General features: G+C 40.6%; 2 protein-coding genes across 3 annotated transcripts in view; both read left to right on the plus strand.

The window, feature by feature from the left end:
* Nucleotide 1: 1 nt before the first annotated feature.
* Nucleotides 2-8,930, plus strand: pgm1 (phosphoglucomutase 1). Its single transcript, XM_051376177.1, has 11 exons — nucleotides 2-339; nucleotides 2,296-2,458; nucleotides 2,638-2,781; nucleotides 2,962-3,087; nucleotides 3,360-3,550; nucleotides 4,751-4,905; nucleotides 5,026-5,141; nucleotides 5,250-5,385; nucleotides 5,893-6,076; nucleotides 6,563-6,697; nucleotides 8,144-8,930. Exons 1-11 carry the CDS (start codon nucleotides 94-96, stop codon nucleotides 8,231-8,233), a joined length of 1,686 nt encoding a protein of 561 aa, XP_051232137.1. The 5' UTR covers nucleotides 2-93; the 3' UTR covers nucleotides 8,234-8,930.
* Nucleotides 8,931-17,479: 8,549 nt separating this feature from the next.
* The window catches only part of ror1 (receptor tyrosine kinase-like orphan receptor 1), a 124,279-nt gene continuing 123,533 nt past the window's right edge, over nucleotides 17,480-18,225 (plus strand). For both annotated transcript variants that reach the window (XM_051376171.1, XM_051376172.1), the window contains exon 1: nucleotides 17,480-17,877. In XM_051376171.1, coding sequence (XP_051232131.1) covers nucleotides 17,772-17,877 — 106 coding nt within the window. In that variant the 5' untranslated portion in view covers nucleotides 17,480-17,771. The remainder of the gene's footprint in view (nucleotides 17,878-18,225) is intronic.

Raw genomic sequence — 18,225 nt, forward strand, 5'->3', positions numbered from 1 at the left:
ACGTGTGGCCGCTCCGCCACTGCAGTCGCCTCCTCATCGGGCCAGACTGCGGATCACACGGGGCGACCATAGGTGCTCACTGGGGGGTCAAACATGGTGAAAATAACGACAGTCAAGACCAAGCCGTACACGGACCAGAAGCCCGGGACGAGCGGGCTGAGGAAGCGGGTCACGGTGTTCCAGCAGAACCAGCACTATGCGGAGAACTTCATCCAGAGCATTATCTCTGTCATCGAGCCTGCCGAGCGCCAGGCTGCCTCTCTGGTGGTGGGAGGAGATGGCAGGTTTTTCATGAAAGACGCGATTCAGTTGATCGTCCAGATTGCTGCTGCCAACGGGGTCAGTCAGTAGGAGAATTGTTCACCTTTGCAGGGCAGCTCTGTCTCCCTCCTCCTCCTCCTCCTCCTCCTCTTCCTCTGTGTGCTAGCAAGCTAGCTAAGTTAGCTAAAAATACACCAACAGACTCAGCTAGCAAGTCAGCGTCAAGTTTTGTCAACTTCTGTATCATTTTTTTTAAATTTAACGTTACACATACTTACATTTTTCGTACTGTGTGGTATTTTATGGGCTATTGTAGCTATTTTATCTAGTTACCTAACAGGAGAGGTCGAGTATTGGTTATTTGTAACGAAAGTACCCAAAATAAGTCACTAATGTATTAACGTTAACATCCCAAGATACAGTCATTGTGCAATAACAGGTGTGGTTAAACCCTTTTTTATTTTATTTTTTTAAGATTCAAACGTATTCAGTCACATTTTATTTAAGTGATGCATTGTTATAAAAAAATAATATAAAGCTTAAGTTACATGCTGTTGCAAGCTTCCCCCCTTCCCTTCCTTTGGCATGACAAGGAAGACAGTTGGAGAAATGATGGCATTCCTGCCTCTACTTGCCATGTCTTGATATTAGACATTGGTCTGATGATTTATCATTAAGGTTGTGTTCGTGGAAATCTACTCGACGACTCTCATGAGGTGCAGGTGTCGTCTGCACCCGTCTGCGTTTTCCTTACTGCGATGCCAACATGACCGCGGTGATCTTTTGGATAAAGAGCACGCAGGAGGCCACTTGAATATCAACACTATCACCTTTGACATTTAACGCCATATACCGACACTACACTGCAACTTCTTTGCTTTACTGTAAGAGATTTAAGATTTTAGCAGATTAAAAGACTTAGGTTAAGGGTTTAATCTTGCACAGTTTTACAAATGTGCAGAAACAGTGTTTTAAAGGAAGCATTACAGCCATAACGCAGTGCTGTTTCATAATGAGCTGTGGTGAGATGCCACTGGCTGCATTCACTCTGGTGTTACTGAAGAGACTTCAGGCAAGGAGGGGAGGGGGGGCGTGACATGCAACGTGCAGCCAGTCACGTTGCCTCTGCATATGTCTGTAGCATAGATCAGAGCTGCACGGTGCAGGAATAAATACATAGCACAGTATATTTTTGTTTTCTTTGACACTATGAGCATGTTACCATCTAATGCCTCCTTATCTCAACTGTAGTAGAGACAGCTGCAGGCATGGACAGGGTATTCTCTTTGCTGTCTGTGATCTGCTCTCTTATGAGATGGCCACTCTGCTTCCTGTGAAGCTACTGCAACGATTATTAGTAAATGCAGGGTGATGCCAGTAGGTTAAAGTTGCAAAAAGATGAAGTCTGCTATGTTTCATAGTTTCTCCACAAGTGGTTGATGTTAGGAAATGAAGAAGTGGAGAAACTGTCAATGCCCGGTTGCACAGACAGGGGTACTTCTGTTCATATGTTTACACAAAGCAAACCGTTGCATGTTTAAATAGAAATTCCTGGACCAAGATAGTGACACAATTTTAAAAATAATCGTCTATAAGATACACTTATTCTACTTCTTATATGTACTATGTCTCCTGTGTGCATTTTAGGACTTTTGCTGAATATGAAGCAATGGTATCCTTAAAGTGGATATTTCACATTATTACCAATAAATACTGAAGGTAAAGACAAGATTGTGTCAGTATCTCAATCATAACTTACTCTCTGATTTACTAACTGTCAGTGACTGCAACCAAGGTAACAATGACATGATAAGCTTTGCGCTTTCATCGAGGTTAAGCAATACCTGACTCAAATCAAGGAAGTGTGAGAAAAATGTGGCAGTTCACTAACGGCAAGCATTAACATGTAGAGCCTTAATCATAATCAATAAATCTAAACATACTGTCCCCAAACCTAGCATATTCATGCTGTCTTTGCCTGTATGTGTGTGCATTGATTTGTGTGTCCCTGTGTATTTATATTTCCTCCTGCAGATTGGCCATCTGGTGATTGGTCAGAATGGCATCATGTCCACCCCAGCAGTCTCCTGTGTGATCCGCAAGATAAAGGCAGTGGGGGGCATTATCCTCACAGCCAGCCACAACCCTGGAGGCCCCAATGGAGACTTTGGCATTAAGTACAACATCTCCAGTGGAGGTGAGACTGGACTGTGCAGTCTAGTGAGCTTCAGTTGTCAGACCCTAAAGGACTTCTGCCTAACATGTTACACAATAAGCAATGAGGAGAAATGTGCATGGAATCATTTTTTTGGGCCGAATCATCATCTGTATTTGTCGGTAAATCATTTTCTCACCGGCCTTTTACTTTGTCCCCAGGACCTGCTCCAGAGGGCATCACAAACAAAATATTTGACATCAGCAAAAGCCTGCAGGAGTATCACATCTGCCCAGAGCTGAAAGTGGATCTGTCCAAAATCGGCAAACAGACCTTTGAAGTAGAAACTTTCAAGCCCTTCACAGGTACAGTGACAGCAGAGTCCCGATCTCACTTGAAAGTGAAATAGTTTATGGCAGTGCATTTATTTCTTTGATGTCAGGGCTGAAAATGTATACCATGGATGGATGGATAATTATTAAGTCTTTCTTCTTGACATCTGCTGCTATCTTAATTGTGCTCTGTTTCCTCTTTGTTTGTCCTAGTGGAGATTGTGGACTCTGTGGAGGCCTATGCTGAGATGCTAAGGGGCATCTTTGATTTTGCTGCACTAAAGGAGCTTCTCTCTGGAGCCAGCCACATTAACGTCCGCCTGGATGCTATGCACGGAGGTAGGAAACAGCACAGCACAACTTTGTGACAGCCAGAATAGATTGCAGAGACTGGATTTGGAAATTGAGACAGTGGAAAATGGGTCCCCAGATTAAAATAAATGAGACACATTGCTGTATATTTAAGGCATTCACTATAGCCAAGCTAAGTGTCTTTTATCACATTTTAGGGTGTCACAGTTAAAGGAGTTACATTGTTTATTATTTAGCACTATGCGATATTGTTTAGCAAAGCGTATTAGTCCCCTTTTAAAGACTGTCTGTCCTTGCAGTGGTTGGTCCTTATGTGAAGAAGATAGTCTGTGAAGAGCTGGGTTCTCCTGCCAACTCTGCAGTCAACTGTGTCCCTCAGGAGGACTTTGGGGGCCACCACCCTGACCCCAACTTGACTTACGCTGCCGACCTGGTCAACACCATGAAAGGAGGAGAATATGACTTTGGAGCTGCTTTCGATGGTGATGGTGTAAGTCAACTTCAATTTCTGGGAAGAGGGTTTTACAGCTGTTTAATCAGACAGTATAATGGAGAGAGGTGAGAGCTGAGTTGTGAAGTTCTTGAACTGGATTTGAATCTATGATGTCAGCTCACATAAAATGAATTTAATAAACTCTGGTCCATTAGGGTTTTTAATTTGAAGTTTTTCTTTTTAATCGTCCAGCATCAGTAACCAAAATAATGGGCCTGGGTCCTGGTGTGAGACTGATCTGAACTCATTTTGACTTTGGCACAGCAATTTATTGAGGACAGTGAATGTTTTCAGTTAGCTGTTTTTCTCAAGCTTTTCCCTTGACACTTTTCTCATGTTTCATGAAAGGAACAGACCAAATTTTAATAAATAACAGGGTTCAATGTTAATGTAAACTTCGCCCACATCCTCTAACGCAGTGGTTCTCAACCTTTTTTCTGTCAAGGACCCCAAATTGATACCCAACAGGCCGTAGTTCAGTATTTGATAAGATGTAGTCTCAGGTAACCACATCTGATAAGATTTAATTATTCCACAGCTGTCTATACTGTAGATTGTAGAGTGTGAAACCTAGGAGCTAAATAGTATTCACAAATATTCTTGTACTTTTTCTCATTGGGCTAACTTCTAGTCAGTTAAATAATAGTGATTTTTTTTTCTCTGGACCCCTGGAACCTCTCATTGACCGCTGAACGCCACCTAACTAAACTCCTGTTTCCAGGATAATTGAAATGCATGCTTGTGTTTCAGCTCATAAACTTTGTCTAAGATTGATACTGCACATGTGCAGCTCTCAACGGAGATGAGAAGGAAGCAAGATGGCTCACTCTATAGCTACTTCCATCATCAGCTCTGGAAAAAACAATGTGTTTAATTTTTTGTTGTTGCTAGGTTTAATAGCCCAATGTGGCATTTTACAAGCATGCAGGCTGCCAATTGTGAGCCCTGTATAACAGAATTGGTAATAAATATGCAAAAATTATGAAGCCATACTTTTCATACAAGTAATACTGTGGAGAATTTCACATTTACCTCTGCACATCTAAAAACATCATCCATAGAGATTCAGCATCTTCCACAAGCAGGGATGACTCTTGCCAATTAACAACCATTTACTACAGTTCAGGAAAGTAAATCTTAAATGTGGTGTTTGTGGCTGTTGACCCCTGTTGGCACTTGTTGTGTCCCTGTTTTCAGGATCGTAACATGGTGCTGGGTAAACACGGCTTTTTCGTGAACCCCTCAGACTCTGTGGCTGTCATCGCTGCCAACATTACCAGCATCCCTTACTTCCAGAAGACTGGTGTCAAGGGATTGGCCCGCAGTATGCCGACCAGTGGAGCCCTGGACAAGTAAAAACCACACGACAAAACAGCTAATTTTAAAGTTTTTCTTCTAGTGTAAACTCAGTGCTGAACTCAGTAAGAGTTATTTTTCTAATGTGGTTTATTGTGTGTCCCAATTTGTTCCAGTGTGGCTAAAGCTCTGCAGATGCAGCTGTATGAGACTCCAACTGGCTGGAAGTTCTTTGGGAATCTGATGGATGCTGGCAAACTTTCACTGTGCGGAGAGGAGAGCTTCGGCACAGGTGAGTGAATGTCGTCCAATTTTTGCAGCCAGAACTCCAGTAAATGAAATCAGCCCCTAATTCATGCAATCACTCATTCCCTCTTTTCTCCTTCTGCAAACCAACTAGGCTCTGATCATATCCGTGAGAAGGACGGCTTGTGGGCGGTGCTCGCATGGTTGTCAATCTTAGCCACCAGGAAACAGAGCGTGGAAGACATCATGAAGGATCACTGGCAGAAGTTTGGCAGGAACTTCTTCACCAGGTCAGGAATGATCCCTGTAGAGTGGTTTATGAAATGTGAGTCCTAAAAGAGCAGTATTTCATGTTTCCAGTGGTAAGAATGTTTTTTTAATAACTGTTGGTCCAAAGACTTTTTTTGGTTGAAACTGTTGCAAAAACACCTACTGGGATGATGCAGGGATGTCAGTTGCTCAAATGATACTTTGGCACCCCTTAGTGGTAAATAAGAGAACTCCACCACACAAAAGCCCACACACGTTTAATTCATGTAGTCGTCTTAAGACACTCTTTTTAAGGTTTAAAGTTTTTCCATGATTATTGCTACCAAATTAGCATTTTTTTCCAGTTTTGCAAATAGGTAAAATCTTAAAAAGTAATAATCAAGCCATCACTACTATCCCTTCATATCAGGGTTAAAACTATTATCCTATACCAAATTAATATCTTATACCCAAAATCAGCAATTGTATGATGCCAGTTAGACACCAGAATATATTTTTGCATCAACCAAGTCCAACTTCACATCCAGGTACGACTATGAGGAGGTCGACTCAGATGCTGCCAACAAGATGATTAAGGATCTGGAGAAGGCAATGTTCGACCCATCCTTCGTAGGCAAGAAGTTATCCTCGGGTGATAAGACTTACAAGGTGGCTATCTCTGACAACTTTGCCTACACAGACCCTGTCGACGGAAGTGTGTCCAAAAACCAGGTGAGAGGCTGAAAGGCAGAGCCCGTTAAAAATGTATTCTGTTTTCTCTTAGTTTTCCATCTATCATCAGATGTAGTAGTCCATTATCGAAGATCTTTAAGCGTTTTTTACAGTGTTGGGCTCAAGCTCATATTTGAGGGATGTTTGTTCAGTCCACTTTGGTTTTAGGTAACAGAGGAAGTCACACTATGAATCAGCAGTTTTTCTAAAAACACAAATGTATCTAATCCACAGAATGTATAAACCAATCAATGAATAAGTTTACTAATTATATATATCAATCCTTAGTTTTTTCCAAATTATTTACAATTTACTGAATACATAATGAAGTCATATAGAGGAGATCATGGCCAATGAATAACTACCAGCATGCAACAGTGTTATTCCACCTCATAGGTTCTACCTCCTCTGGTCTTTCAGTTACTGTACGTTTTCATTCATCATAATCTCTTCCCCGTCTTTCTCTTCTCACTCTCACTCTCTCAGGGCCTCAGGATCATCTTCTCTGATGGTTCTAGGATTATTTTCCGTCTCAGTGGTACAGGCAGCGCGGGAGCAACCATCAGGCTCTACATAGACAGCTATGAGAAGGATCCCCAGAAGATTTACCAGGACCCACAGGTCAGGACAATGAGGAGTAATTCTAGCAAGCTAGATCCAGATTTGAAAATGAAGTCATCAAATAGGAAAATAAACATTCCTGGAACCAGCACCAGTTTTTCTTTTCTGTATATGAAAAATAACAGAAAAAAAGGAAAAATAAGAATAAAGATATTAATATAGTTTGTCACCCCTTGTAGGTTACAGCAGTCATGGTTTAGCTCACACAGGATTCAAAATCCTTCAGGCTGGCCAGAATGATCCGTAATCTACAAGACAGCCAGCTTGTGTTGGGTGGAGCTCCCCAAAAAGTAGTTCCAGAGCTCCTATTCAACATGGGAGATGATGGAGTTGTTTGGCCAAGTCTTGAGTTATGGCAGCTTATCAGGGCCAGTCTGAAGAGAGGGAAATGCAGCACAAGGGAATAATAAAGAGTGTGAGTTCCAACTAGACACTTCATAAAGTCCTTTTGACTGGTGTGGACAGGGAGGTGATGTAGAACAAGAATGTGAGACAAGACCAAAAAAAGTGAATAAAAGTTATACTCAAGCCCTTTATCTTCGTCAGTGCTTACACACCATGAACGAATAGATAAGCAGAAACATATTGCTGCAGAATCTTAACTTGACAGATAAATGGCCAGTGGGTTAATGGTTCAGTTGGCTGACTTTGGGTAGGTTTGATTTACACACCAAGAGCGATAACTTTAAGATATAAGACTCTTTTGAAGGAAAGAGGAAGCACAACAAACATTTCTGCCAACAGCAGTTGTTTTGTGAATCCAGACTATTCTGCTTTTTTCTGGCTTGCTTTGGTGTGAGAAATATGGTCATTATATTGTGTTAACCTTCTCAAAGTTTACTTTAGCTGACATTGGGCCAGGGTAGTCAACATTTGTGCTCATAGGGTTCAAACTGGAGCTCAAAGGAAAAGCATGACCAGCTCCTTCACATGATTGCATGGTTTATATAAAATAATAATAATTTGACACTTTGGGAAGTACACTAATTAGCTTTCTTGCTAAGAGTTACACAAGAAGATTAATACCACTCTCATTTCTGTATGATGAATGTGAAGATGCAGCTAGCTGCCATTTATGTTAGGTAACTCGCTTTGAACAAAACTACAATAGGTATTTTCCCTGGTTTCCAGTCTTTGTGCTGAGCTAAGCTAACTAGCTACTGGCTGTATAGCTCCATATTTAGTGAACAGATATGAGATCAACTCTCAGCAAGAACGTGAATAAGTGTATTCCACAAAATGACAACTATTACTTCATCAACTGTAATAAAATTCATATATATAAAAAAAATGAGAAAAAATGGCCCTAACCAGCAGGCAATACACAAACCAGGCTATAAGAAAATGAATGTATTGGAGGATGTGTGAGAACAGTATGACCCTGTACAGGAAGTCATGTGTTGTGTGTGTGTGTGTGTGTGTGTGTTTTGTGTTGCCTCTGTACAGGTGATGCTGGCCCCCCTGGTAGACATCGCCCTGAAGGTCTCTCAGCTCCAAGAGACGACTGGACGCACTGGCCCCACTGTGATCACATGATTCCTCTGCCACACTGCCTCCACTCACCCTCAGCAACAGGATACCTCCGCTCTCTCTGGGGTGAAGCTGCCCTTGAATGCTGTTCTGGCTTCAGTTCCTGGCCCTCTTTTAAACAGAACTGGATGAAAAACTGAAACTCAACATGCAGGTTGAAAACAAGAAAATACATGAGGAGCTCTTGATTTATCCTAAACTGAAAGTTAACCACTGCCACTGTTGAGGGTTTCTTTAAAACATTGGAGAAAATCAGCCTGAGGAGTGACCTGCCAGACATAAAGACATGTTGTCACATGCTCATACAAATTTGTAAAAAAAGATTAGGCATTAGAAACAAGAGAACTTCTGTCACAGTTGTGGCATATTTTATTAATGTGAATTAAGGGAAACACAATTTAAAGATTCAAAAGTGGACTGAACAACTTAAATTGAATGTGCCTAATTTCAGAAACCATGTTTATTTTATTGTCCAGATCAGTTCCTGAACGATATCATTAAAAGGAGAAACTGCCAAACTGGCCAATAAATCAGCAATTTGGGGCAACCTCACCTCACATTTCCCTCACTGACCTGGTGCCTTCCCCTTCCCTCCTGTTCTCCAAAACCACTTAAATAGCCTCTTGACCTGAACCATAAACCACAGCTAAAGCCTTGAGAATTAACACATCCACCATTAATAAAATAACCTTACATAAAAGAACTACCCTGGTCATGTTTTAAATCTGTTTTTTTCTTTTTTAATTTCTGGCTACACAATAGTTAAAGTGTGTAATATATAGGAGGCTCCGTTGGCAGAAATATAATCTAATGTTCATTCAGGTATGTTTTCATCCGTGTATAACCACCTGAATATAGGAATCGTTTTTTTTGTTACCTTTTAAAATGAGCCTTCCATGGAGCCCACCATGTTTCTGCAGTAGCCCACAAGGGACAAACCAATCACTGGCTCTAGGTAGGGATGTTTGTGGCCACCGTAGTTTCTCCTTCGTGCTTGGAAGGGGAGGGTGAAGCTACGGAGTTGTGATCTACACCGCTACATGCCACTAAATCCTACACCCTGGACTTTCTAATGTAATTAATTCATATGCAGATGTCTGGTTTAGGCACACAAACTCACAATACACAAAAGTATTTATAAATACTGTACCTTTGCATCAATAGACCAGCTTTTGCTGTGTGTTTTAGACGGGTATAATTGTGTAAAAGCAAGCACTCACAAGAGACGGAAACAAGTGTGCGTGCGTGCGTGCGGTAGTATTAATGACTTCTTTTCAGTCTGGGAATTATTCTAGATAAATGCAAAGATTGTAGGAGAAGCCTCCAAGAGAATAAAGTGCTTCAAAAAAGTCAATACCCCTCCAAAGACATTCCTGAGGCAAGCAGAGAATCATAAACTGATGAATTCTCTCCCTCCCTTGCAAGTCTTCTTGTGTAATGAGATAGTCATTGTAATCCTGATTAATGATTAGAGTTATAAAGTGTCAGGAGGTCGGGGGATCCCGCGGGCTATATCTGAAGACAAACAGACAAGAGCTGAAACAGATTTTTCGTTTAATGCTTTGAAATGTAATTTTTCACGAGGGAAACACGTCAATGATGTTTGAGGCAGCTTACACCATTTGACATTCTACAGGTGTTGGATTGGTGTCAACCTTTTCCTCACACACTGCTATATCTGGACGTAAATTGGCTGCGTATTCGTTAGTAGGAATGATGGGGTGGAAAATCAGGTGCACCCACAAGCAGCACAGGGAATGCTCGTGGGTTTCTCTCTAAACACAAAAGGGAAAATTAACCTCCATCACAGATGGCACATTTTCTGGCCAATTTCTGTCAGGCATGTCAGTGTTATTCATACTGACCAACACAAACAGCTCCACCTGTTTGCACTAATTCCCCCCCAAAAAAAAAAAAAAAACTAAACAAAATCACATGGTAAATAATAAAGGTTCCTGAGCTGGAACTAATTGACCATTCAAGTTATTTTTTTATCTCACAGATATTTCAAAAAGGTTTGATCTATGACGTTAACGTTACTGCTATTTTACCTTTCCTGTAATTTTATTGACTCAAGCTTTAAGACACATTTCAAATGACATTGTCGACTATTAGGAGCTAGTTCCAAATAAACGTTTCAAATCTTTTATCTGTTTACATTAAGACTGAGGGTAGGGCTGTTAAGGCCTATTGCCAACCTTCAAAAGGTACAGTCTGTGGCATTTGGGATGTATAACAGTTCCTCTATTCCTCTCAGAGTCACAATAACAGGGTGGAAACTTTTCATGTTGCATTGTTCAGACCCTGTCAGGTTGACATAGTGCAATACATAATGTGTTCCTCTTGTGCGGCTCGTAATGGCTTACAGGCTGTATTTGGATTGGCTGTCATTACATCAGGTAATCACAATAAGGCTTACATTAAGCTGGCCTGCTCGCAGCTATTAGATGTCCAAATGGCTTTTTCTGGAGCTGGCATGGGGCCTTGTGTTTTTAGAGCGGACTGTTCATTGCTCTCCTGCAAGAGGAGGGCAACGCCGCAGACAAAGACATCATTCTCAAAGTCCTCAAATGAGGATGAAGGAAAGCATAAGCTGTGGCTGTGCAGCGAGCAGTCAGGTTTTACTCCTCTGGTTCTTGTGGTTAGTCTTTTCCTTTGCTTACACACAATTTTCTGTGTCAAGTGATAGAGTATTAGAATTAGGAAAAGTGAAGCTTCTGTAACACCTGACAACATTAAATACTTCTTATTACTACTTATCCTTCCAAAACTATCAATTCAATTCCCGTTTAATGTTATCACTCATGGTTAGAATTTTTAGGGTTGCTTTTCCTTCAGGATGCCGCCAGTGAGGATATGGTGATGACAACCACCATATCCTCACTGGCGGTTGAAATAACCTTATTGTGGGCACAAGGGAAAAATACAATTCTGATGGCACCCCCTCTCTGTGCACTGTGTACAGTGTTCCTGGGCTGAAGCTTCTCATGGCTCCAAGTTTGCTGTGTGGTTTTCTGATTAAACAAATTTATTTAGGGTTATGTACCATGTAAGCAGAGCGGTTTTAAAGCTAGTTTTTGACACACCAACTTCAAGACCCTTCAAGCAAGCAGGACCCACAAGTAACTGCCCTTTTCATGTTGATGTTGTGCTCTAGTGTGTGCTCAAACAAACATATAATTTTATAAGGCCCTAACAGCAGGCAATACAATACAATATATAAGTTTATAAGTTAATACAAATCTGTAGCCAGTGACTCTGGGGCATTCGGGGGCAATACAACAACAACAACAGCCATTTTGACATGAAATAGGGTAAATACAGGTGTTATCAATGACACGAGTTCTGTTCTATTCAGGTCAAACAGAGTCAGGGTGCTGATATTGTGCATGTTGGCTCACTGGAAAGGCTCTGCTACACTAAATGGATCATTGAGCAGCATTGATAAAGCCTGTATTTACCCGACAATTAAAATGGCTGCCGTGAATGAGGTCAAACACCAGTTACATTTTTTGTAATACAAAGCTATGATTCATCAATTTTTTTTATTTTCCTTATACTCGTTGAAAAGTTCACATTACTAATTAACACTGGAAAAACTGAGTAAAGGAGGCTACAGCAGCATTTCATTTGGCATGAAATAAACACAGTATTACTAATGACAGTATTTAAGGTTGTGTTCCCTTTAGAGCCTTCAGTGACCCTACATGCACAATAGCAGCACTTTACCTCTGTTTGACCTGAATGGAACAGAACCTTAATTAGTATCATTGGTAACACCTGTGTTTACCCTACTATTTCATGTCGAAATGGCTGCTGTGAAAAAGGTCTATTGGTAACTGTATTGTAAAATAGCAAAATACACTACAACATTGCAGCCTTCCAACTGGGCATGTAACACAGAAATCCTGTCAACTATACCAGCAAATGCCACTCAGTTTAAAATTACTCAATCTGCTGGCTTTTGGACTTGTGAATGATGTTGAGCCAAAGCTAGAAAACAGGGAACTTATACTTGTCTGTCTTGTTAAAACAAAATATCACCTTGAGCTCGTCCACAAGGACATGAACAAGCTTTGACAGGGTGTGCGAGGTTAACAAAGTCTCAGGCAATCCCAAAAAACCTGGAAATAATAGATGTAGAGGCTCCACATGAGTCATCAACATCTTAACACTCACAATTTTCTGTGTCTGGAGCCGTAGTGTATAGGATGATGTGTGAGGCCATAAAAACTGTTCAGCAATGGGACGAGATGAGTTGGAACATTTCTGACCACACAGTCGAAGCAAGAAGTGTGGAGGCTGCTTCATGTCCTCTCATCCATCCTTCCTCTGGCTCTCAGTCAATAAGAAGACAAATATGCCAGGAAACACCACACTTCTATGGCCCATTGTGCTCTGAAGTGTGTGTTTAATGGGGAAACTATTTGGACCTTTCCTAGGAATTGAAATGAAAGAGAAACTGGATATTTAGATTTTATACAGTACCAGAAATTCTCAACATGTTAAAAATGTGTTGTATACTGTTGGCAGCCAACAACGCATTTTTGTCAGAGCCTTAAACTTGAAATCAAGCTGATTTGTTCAACAACAAAAAAGCTGTTCTCTTATTGCTTTACTTATCCCCATTCCATATGTGCTGCACTAAAAATACAAACAATATGTAGTACACAATCAAACCCAATGATGTATTGTGTGTTCCATGTGCTGCAACTGCAAGTAATTATTGTTCTGCTGCCTGAAACTTCACATATGTGGAGGCCTTGTAGAGAACAATGGGAGAATATAAAGTTGCTTTAGCAGTAGTGTGTACATGTATCTATTTTATTTAAAAGGTTTTAGCAAGGTTTTTGAACTGAATCTCAGGAAATTACATATTTTGGCATGGGTCTGCACAGTTAATCAAAAAAATTATCAAAACTGAAATATGGCCAAGTGCATTATCAAAAGATCAAAGGCTGCAATTTTTGATAACGGTAAAATGTGTGACGAAACAGCATTATAATGATGTACTGTAGTGTTGCAGAGATGCACTGGCCTTCAAATCTAGCTCTCCAGATGTAAGAAAACATTCGTTTGTTTGGTACAAACCCCAATAAATGTTACATCATCATGATTTTAATCATTTTTTCAATGAAAATGAAAATTGTGGATCGTATTGAAATCATAATATCTGTCAAAAGAAGTGCAATATGATTTACTGTATTGTGAAGCCCTACTTTTTTTCAGTTTTCAATGTGTTTTCTGTAAAACCGTATCCGAAACCCACAAGAATTGCCTGGTCTCAGTGAAGATTTCCTTTTCTTTTAATTTGGGGAGACTACAGTATTGGCGTGGAAAAGTTCCCTCTATCCTGCGTTTGTTATATATTAGTACTGACTGTAATAGTTTGTTCCAAAAAACACCTCGTGGGAATAGAGTAACAGTGCAACAGGCATTTGAAAACCAAGCCCATGAAAATGCAATATGTAGCAGAGTTAAACTCTGATTTTGACCGAGATGGAGGTTGGACAGGCGTGGGTGGGGTGGATGTAAAAGATGCAGTATGGCCAATACTGTCCTTAGCCATTTAATATGTCTCAACTGGGACGGAAACCCTTCCACTGATTGAAGAATGCACAAAATGCTAGCACATTTTCATGCAAATGTACAAATTATTTTATTCATTTAAGGATGTGAAGGAAAGGAGATAGATACAAGGTTTTGAAGAAACGTAGAAAATACTGGGGAGATGTGGCAGATATTTTTTTAAAAGGCCATCATCACCCTCATCCTTTCATTCTCTTTTATTGACTCAGACATCATTGCCAACTTTGTAACAAAGGGCCTCCCTGTCCATGTGCTGTGGCCGCTGGAGAAATCCTCAGGGATCTGCTCTTCAAAGAGACCTTCAGAACCCTAATCCACTCCACCATGAAAGTAAGATGACTTTCACCATGCATGGTTGCAATTTTAATAATCATATCCTACTTTAAGCAAAATGAAGTCGATTGACATCAAGGAGGGAAAATAGGCCAATGTCAGAAATAATCTTGCTACTTGATCGGCCCAGTGGTGAGGTCTTCCCCCTCCGAGACCCCTTCCGCTCCTTATTACAGAGAAAACCACCTAAACACAGCTTAGGTTAAATTCATTTGGCTGCTTAAACAGCAAATTTTGAAAGGGGTGCCTCAGTAAGAAACACAGTTGACATATGATGTACATCACTTCACACATTTCTCCCAACTGTAATCAGTCATGCCCAATTTCATTTGGTTTGACAGTTATTTAGAGTTATTCTGTTTGAATTTGCTCTCTGCGTGATATCACTGGAGCACAAAAGCCCTTTGTTGTGTTGATTGAAATGTTATGTGAAATAATGCCACGTCTGCACATGCAATCTCACACACTTTTGGTGTGCCTCTTTTTCCTCTGTGGTCCAAAAGAAGAAATATGAACTTAAACCACTTTTAGTCCTTGAAGACTTCAGTACATATTATGATGTTTGGCCAATTTCACTTCCAGTTCAATTAAGTCAAGAAGAATTATATTCTTTAAATATCCACTTTTCAAAATCACAACCTCTGGCATTAAAGAATTGTTATGTCCAACCTATTTAAGTGAGACCTATAACGCTTAATCATCATTAGCAAATGAACTGCAGTCTCTGTTTACATGTTGAATTGTTTGAATTGACTGCAGCCCTGGTTTTGATCAGACCTTTGGCAGCTATCGCATCCTACTGCGTTGTGTCCCTCAACCCTCATAATTACCATATTCTTAATTTCCTTAACCATTCAACTCACGGTGGACCGTCCCTGCAAAGATGTGATAAGATACAGTATACGGTAGGAATTCTTGAACGATCACAGACACCTATTGACCAAAATCTGGAAAATTTAAGGTTTTACTCCCCACAGCACACACTCTCGGACACACCCTTATCCTATCTCATGGTATGCAGGAAGCTTATGCTGTGTTATCTCTAAGCTCTGGTTAGCAGCATCTCTCCAGGGATGACATGTATGCAGAGAGAGGAGACGAAGGGAGGGAAGGTTTTGTTTAGGAGTTCATAACCATCTCCATGGACCATATCCTGGACCCCTGGGCCTGACAAGGAGCAGGGAAATCAGAGGTGAAGCCCTGACACTCGTGAGCAGCCCACTGCACCCTCTCACAGATCTTCAATCGGAAAATAATCCAGTCTAAAGCATTATTCATACGTGCTATTTCTGTACTCTGTAACAGTTAAATCAAAACATACTTCAGAGAGGATGATATTTCCCTCTAATGAGCAGGGGTAGGTCACAATATGGGAGAACCGGAGATGCTAAATTGCTACCATTCTTTTCCTGTCCCAAAAATGCCGGTATGAGTCTTTCAAAGTGCTCTGTGTGTGCAGACACACATGCAGAGACAAAGTATGTGTCAAAATCCAGAAGGGAGTCGAGTAAAATGAAACAAGGTGTGGAGTTATAGAGGAAAAGGTGAGTTGGGTTAATAATGCTGTAAGGTTCTGGAATTAATAATTGTATAAAGGGGTGTGTATGCAGTGTGTGTGTGTGTGTGTGTGTGTGTGTGTGTGTGTGTGTGTGTAGCTGTAGTTAAACATGTCTGCAGGCATGATTGTTCACAGCACAAGAAACTTTATTCTCTTCTTTTTACGCTCCTTTCCTTTCCTTCGTGCATCTGTCTTTATGCATGTAATGCAGGGATGGAAATCAAAGTTCAATGAGTTAAACTTTTGGATATGGTTTTAATATGGTGGGTAATTCATGTAATTATTATAAAAAGGTAAATCTACTTGCTAAAAGTCACTACCACCACATGTGATCATCTAATTAACTCCAGATGGATCATTATCAGATAATCCAGAGAGTTAAATACAGCTCCATTAACACTTATTTATTAATTCACATCACTTTGCACTGTATTTTAGCAAAATGAGAATGTGCAGTTGAACACAGACCTTTCTATAAGCAGGTAGCAGTACCCCAATGACACTGTTTAAATATCTTTAAACAAACCGATACTGAACATAGTGGCTAAATGTATTGTGTGGTACAGAGATTATTTTCTGAAAATAAATAATGTAGTGGGTGCTATATAATTAGTTAACCCTGATTAGAATATTCTCAGAAATATAAGTAGTGCAATCAAGTATAAGTATAATAATGTATAAGGCCATGCTGGATTCACTATTCACATTCCCTGAATTCATTATTAGTATACTTTAGTGATTTTTTCATTAGAGAATATTTTCCTCCTCGTAAATACTGGACCTTGTAAATCACCAGATAAATGTACCAGAGACAGCCTGAACAAAGTGGCTGCTTAGTGCCCCTCAGCCTGCAGGGAACTGAGAAGCCTTCTTCAGGTTACTTAATTGAATTTTTGCTCATAATTAGGTTTGGGAATGCAATGGGCATAACAAACACTTATCTTAAAGTTCAAAATAATTATTTTTTTCATATTTGGTTGTAGGCCTACTTGTTTACTCATGCCATTTCTCTAAAATTTGCCATTTTTTTGTATCGGAGTCATCATGTCTAGTTGCTCTAGCTACACATTGCTACATCAACTTTTACTTTTAGCCACAAAGACAGAGATGGAAAGTTTATTCTTCACCAAAAAATGTAGTGGATTCTATCAGTAAAGTTGCAGATTGCAATACTGCTTCCCTTCCAAACCTGTCAGAGAAACTACAGTGGCCACAAAACTTGTGAAAAATGCAAAATGCCCCACTCTCCTTTGGAGATAAAACTGGCACATTCTAAGGTAACGAGAACACAAGGTTCCTTATTTTAAGGTGACTAAAGTGCCTGAAATAGGTCAATACTCACCGGTACTGAGTACTCTTACTATTGTATGAGTATTGCCACCTCTGGTGAGCATGGCTGTTCCCACCACTGAGGTCACCACCGTATTTTTTCCAAATGGTATACAATAAGAGTTGTGAAATGATGCTTTGATGTATGATTATATTAAATTTCTGCCAATAGATCCTCCTAAATGTTACACACTGGACCTTTAAATACACTAATATATCCATTTAATAGCTCTTCGACTGTAACACACAACCTTCCTCAGAACTTTAGACTTGAAAATTTAAATTGTTCTCAGGACTTGTTTGGCCCCAAAAAGGCTGCTTTTCCCCCACTAATTCAAATGTCTTCCTGGCCTCTGCTCCGACAGTTCCTGCAGTGAACGCAGGGTGGCGACACATGGCTAATCAGAGCCATGTGGCTCCTATGGGCACAAGTCTCTCAGTGAAGTTTGTAGGAAGGATTGCGCTCAGTTGGAGAGAGAGACAGTGAGGGGGAAAAGTGAGCTGGGCTCCATCGAGGAGGAAAGAGACCAGAAGAGCCGGAGACAACTTTCTTACAGACTCCTGCTTCTTTCACCGAGAGGGTTTTTGGTGCGCTTTGGGAAGAGCAGAAGAAAACAGCGCACAACGTTATCAAGGCACTGTATTTATTTTTTTTTTTTTGGAGGTGCTCGAAATTAAAATTTTGAGTGTAGTGGATGTGAAAAGCCGGCGAAGGTTTAACACAGAGCCGGAGGAATGTATCCAACTCGGGCAGCGGCGAGCCAGCGTCTCTGGAGATGTCCAGCCTGCGCTCTCTGGATCGCCCTGCTCCTTCAAAGTGTCCTGGACCTGAGCGCGTCTGGTGAGTCTCAATACTTTTCCCGTTCCTTCGGTAATGATTCCAATCTTTCCCCTGCTTTCCCCCCCAGCTCTCTCTGCTGGCTTTACTCACTCTGTGCTTCATCCCAACACGCGTGAATTCAACGATGTAATCTGTCAACCCTGAGAAAAAAAAATGTTTGTCGGGATTTATAGCATGCCCGGAGTGCGCACTTGGGACTTGATAGTGAGTTTATCTCGCTTTAAAGACATCCATCATTGTGTTCTTATGTGGTTTTATATTTTTTAAGACCACTCTAATTAGTTTTTTAGTCTTGAAATCGTGTTCCCAAACTGTTGTTCCTCACAAAGCAGAGCTGTTTGCCATCAT

Source organism: Dicentrarchus labrax, unplaced genomic scaffold, assembly GCF_905237075.1.
Source record: "Dicentrarchus labrax unplaced genomic scaffold, dlabrax2021, whole genome shotgun sequence".
NCBI classification, from domain to species: Eukaryota; Metazoa; Chordata; class Actinopteri; family Moronidae; genus Dicentrarchus; species Dicentrarchus labrax.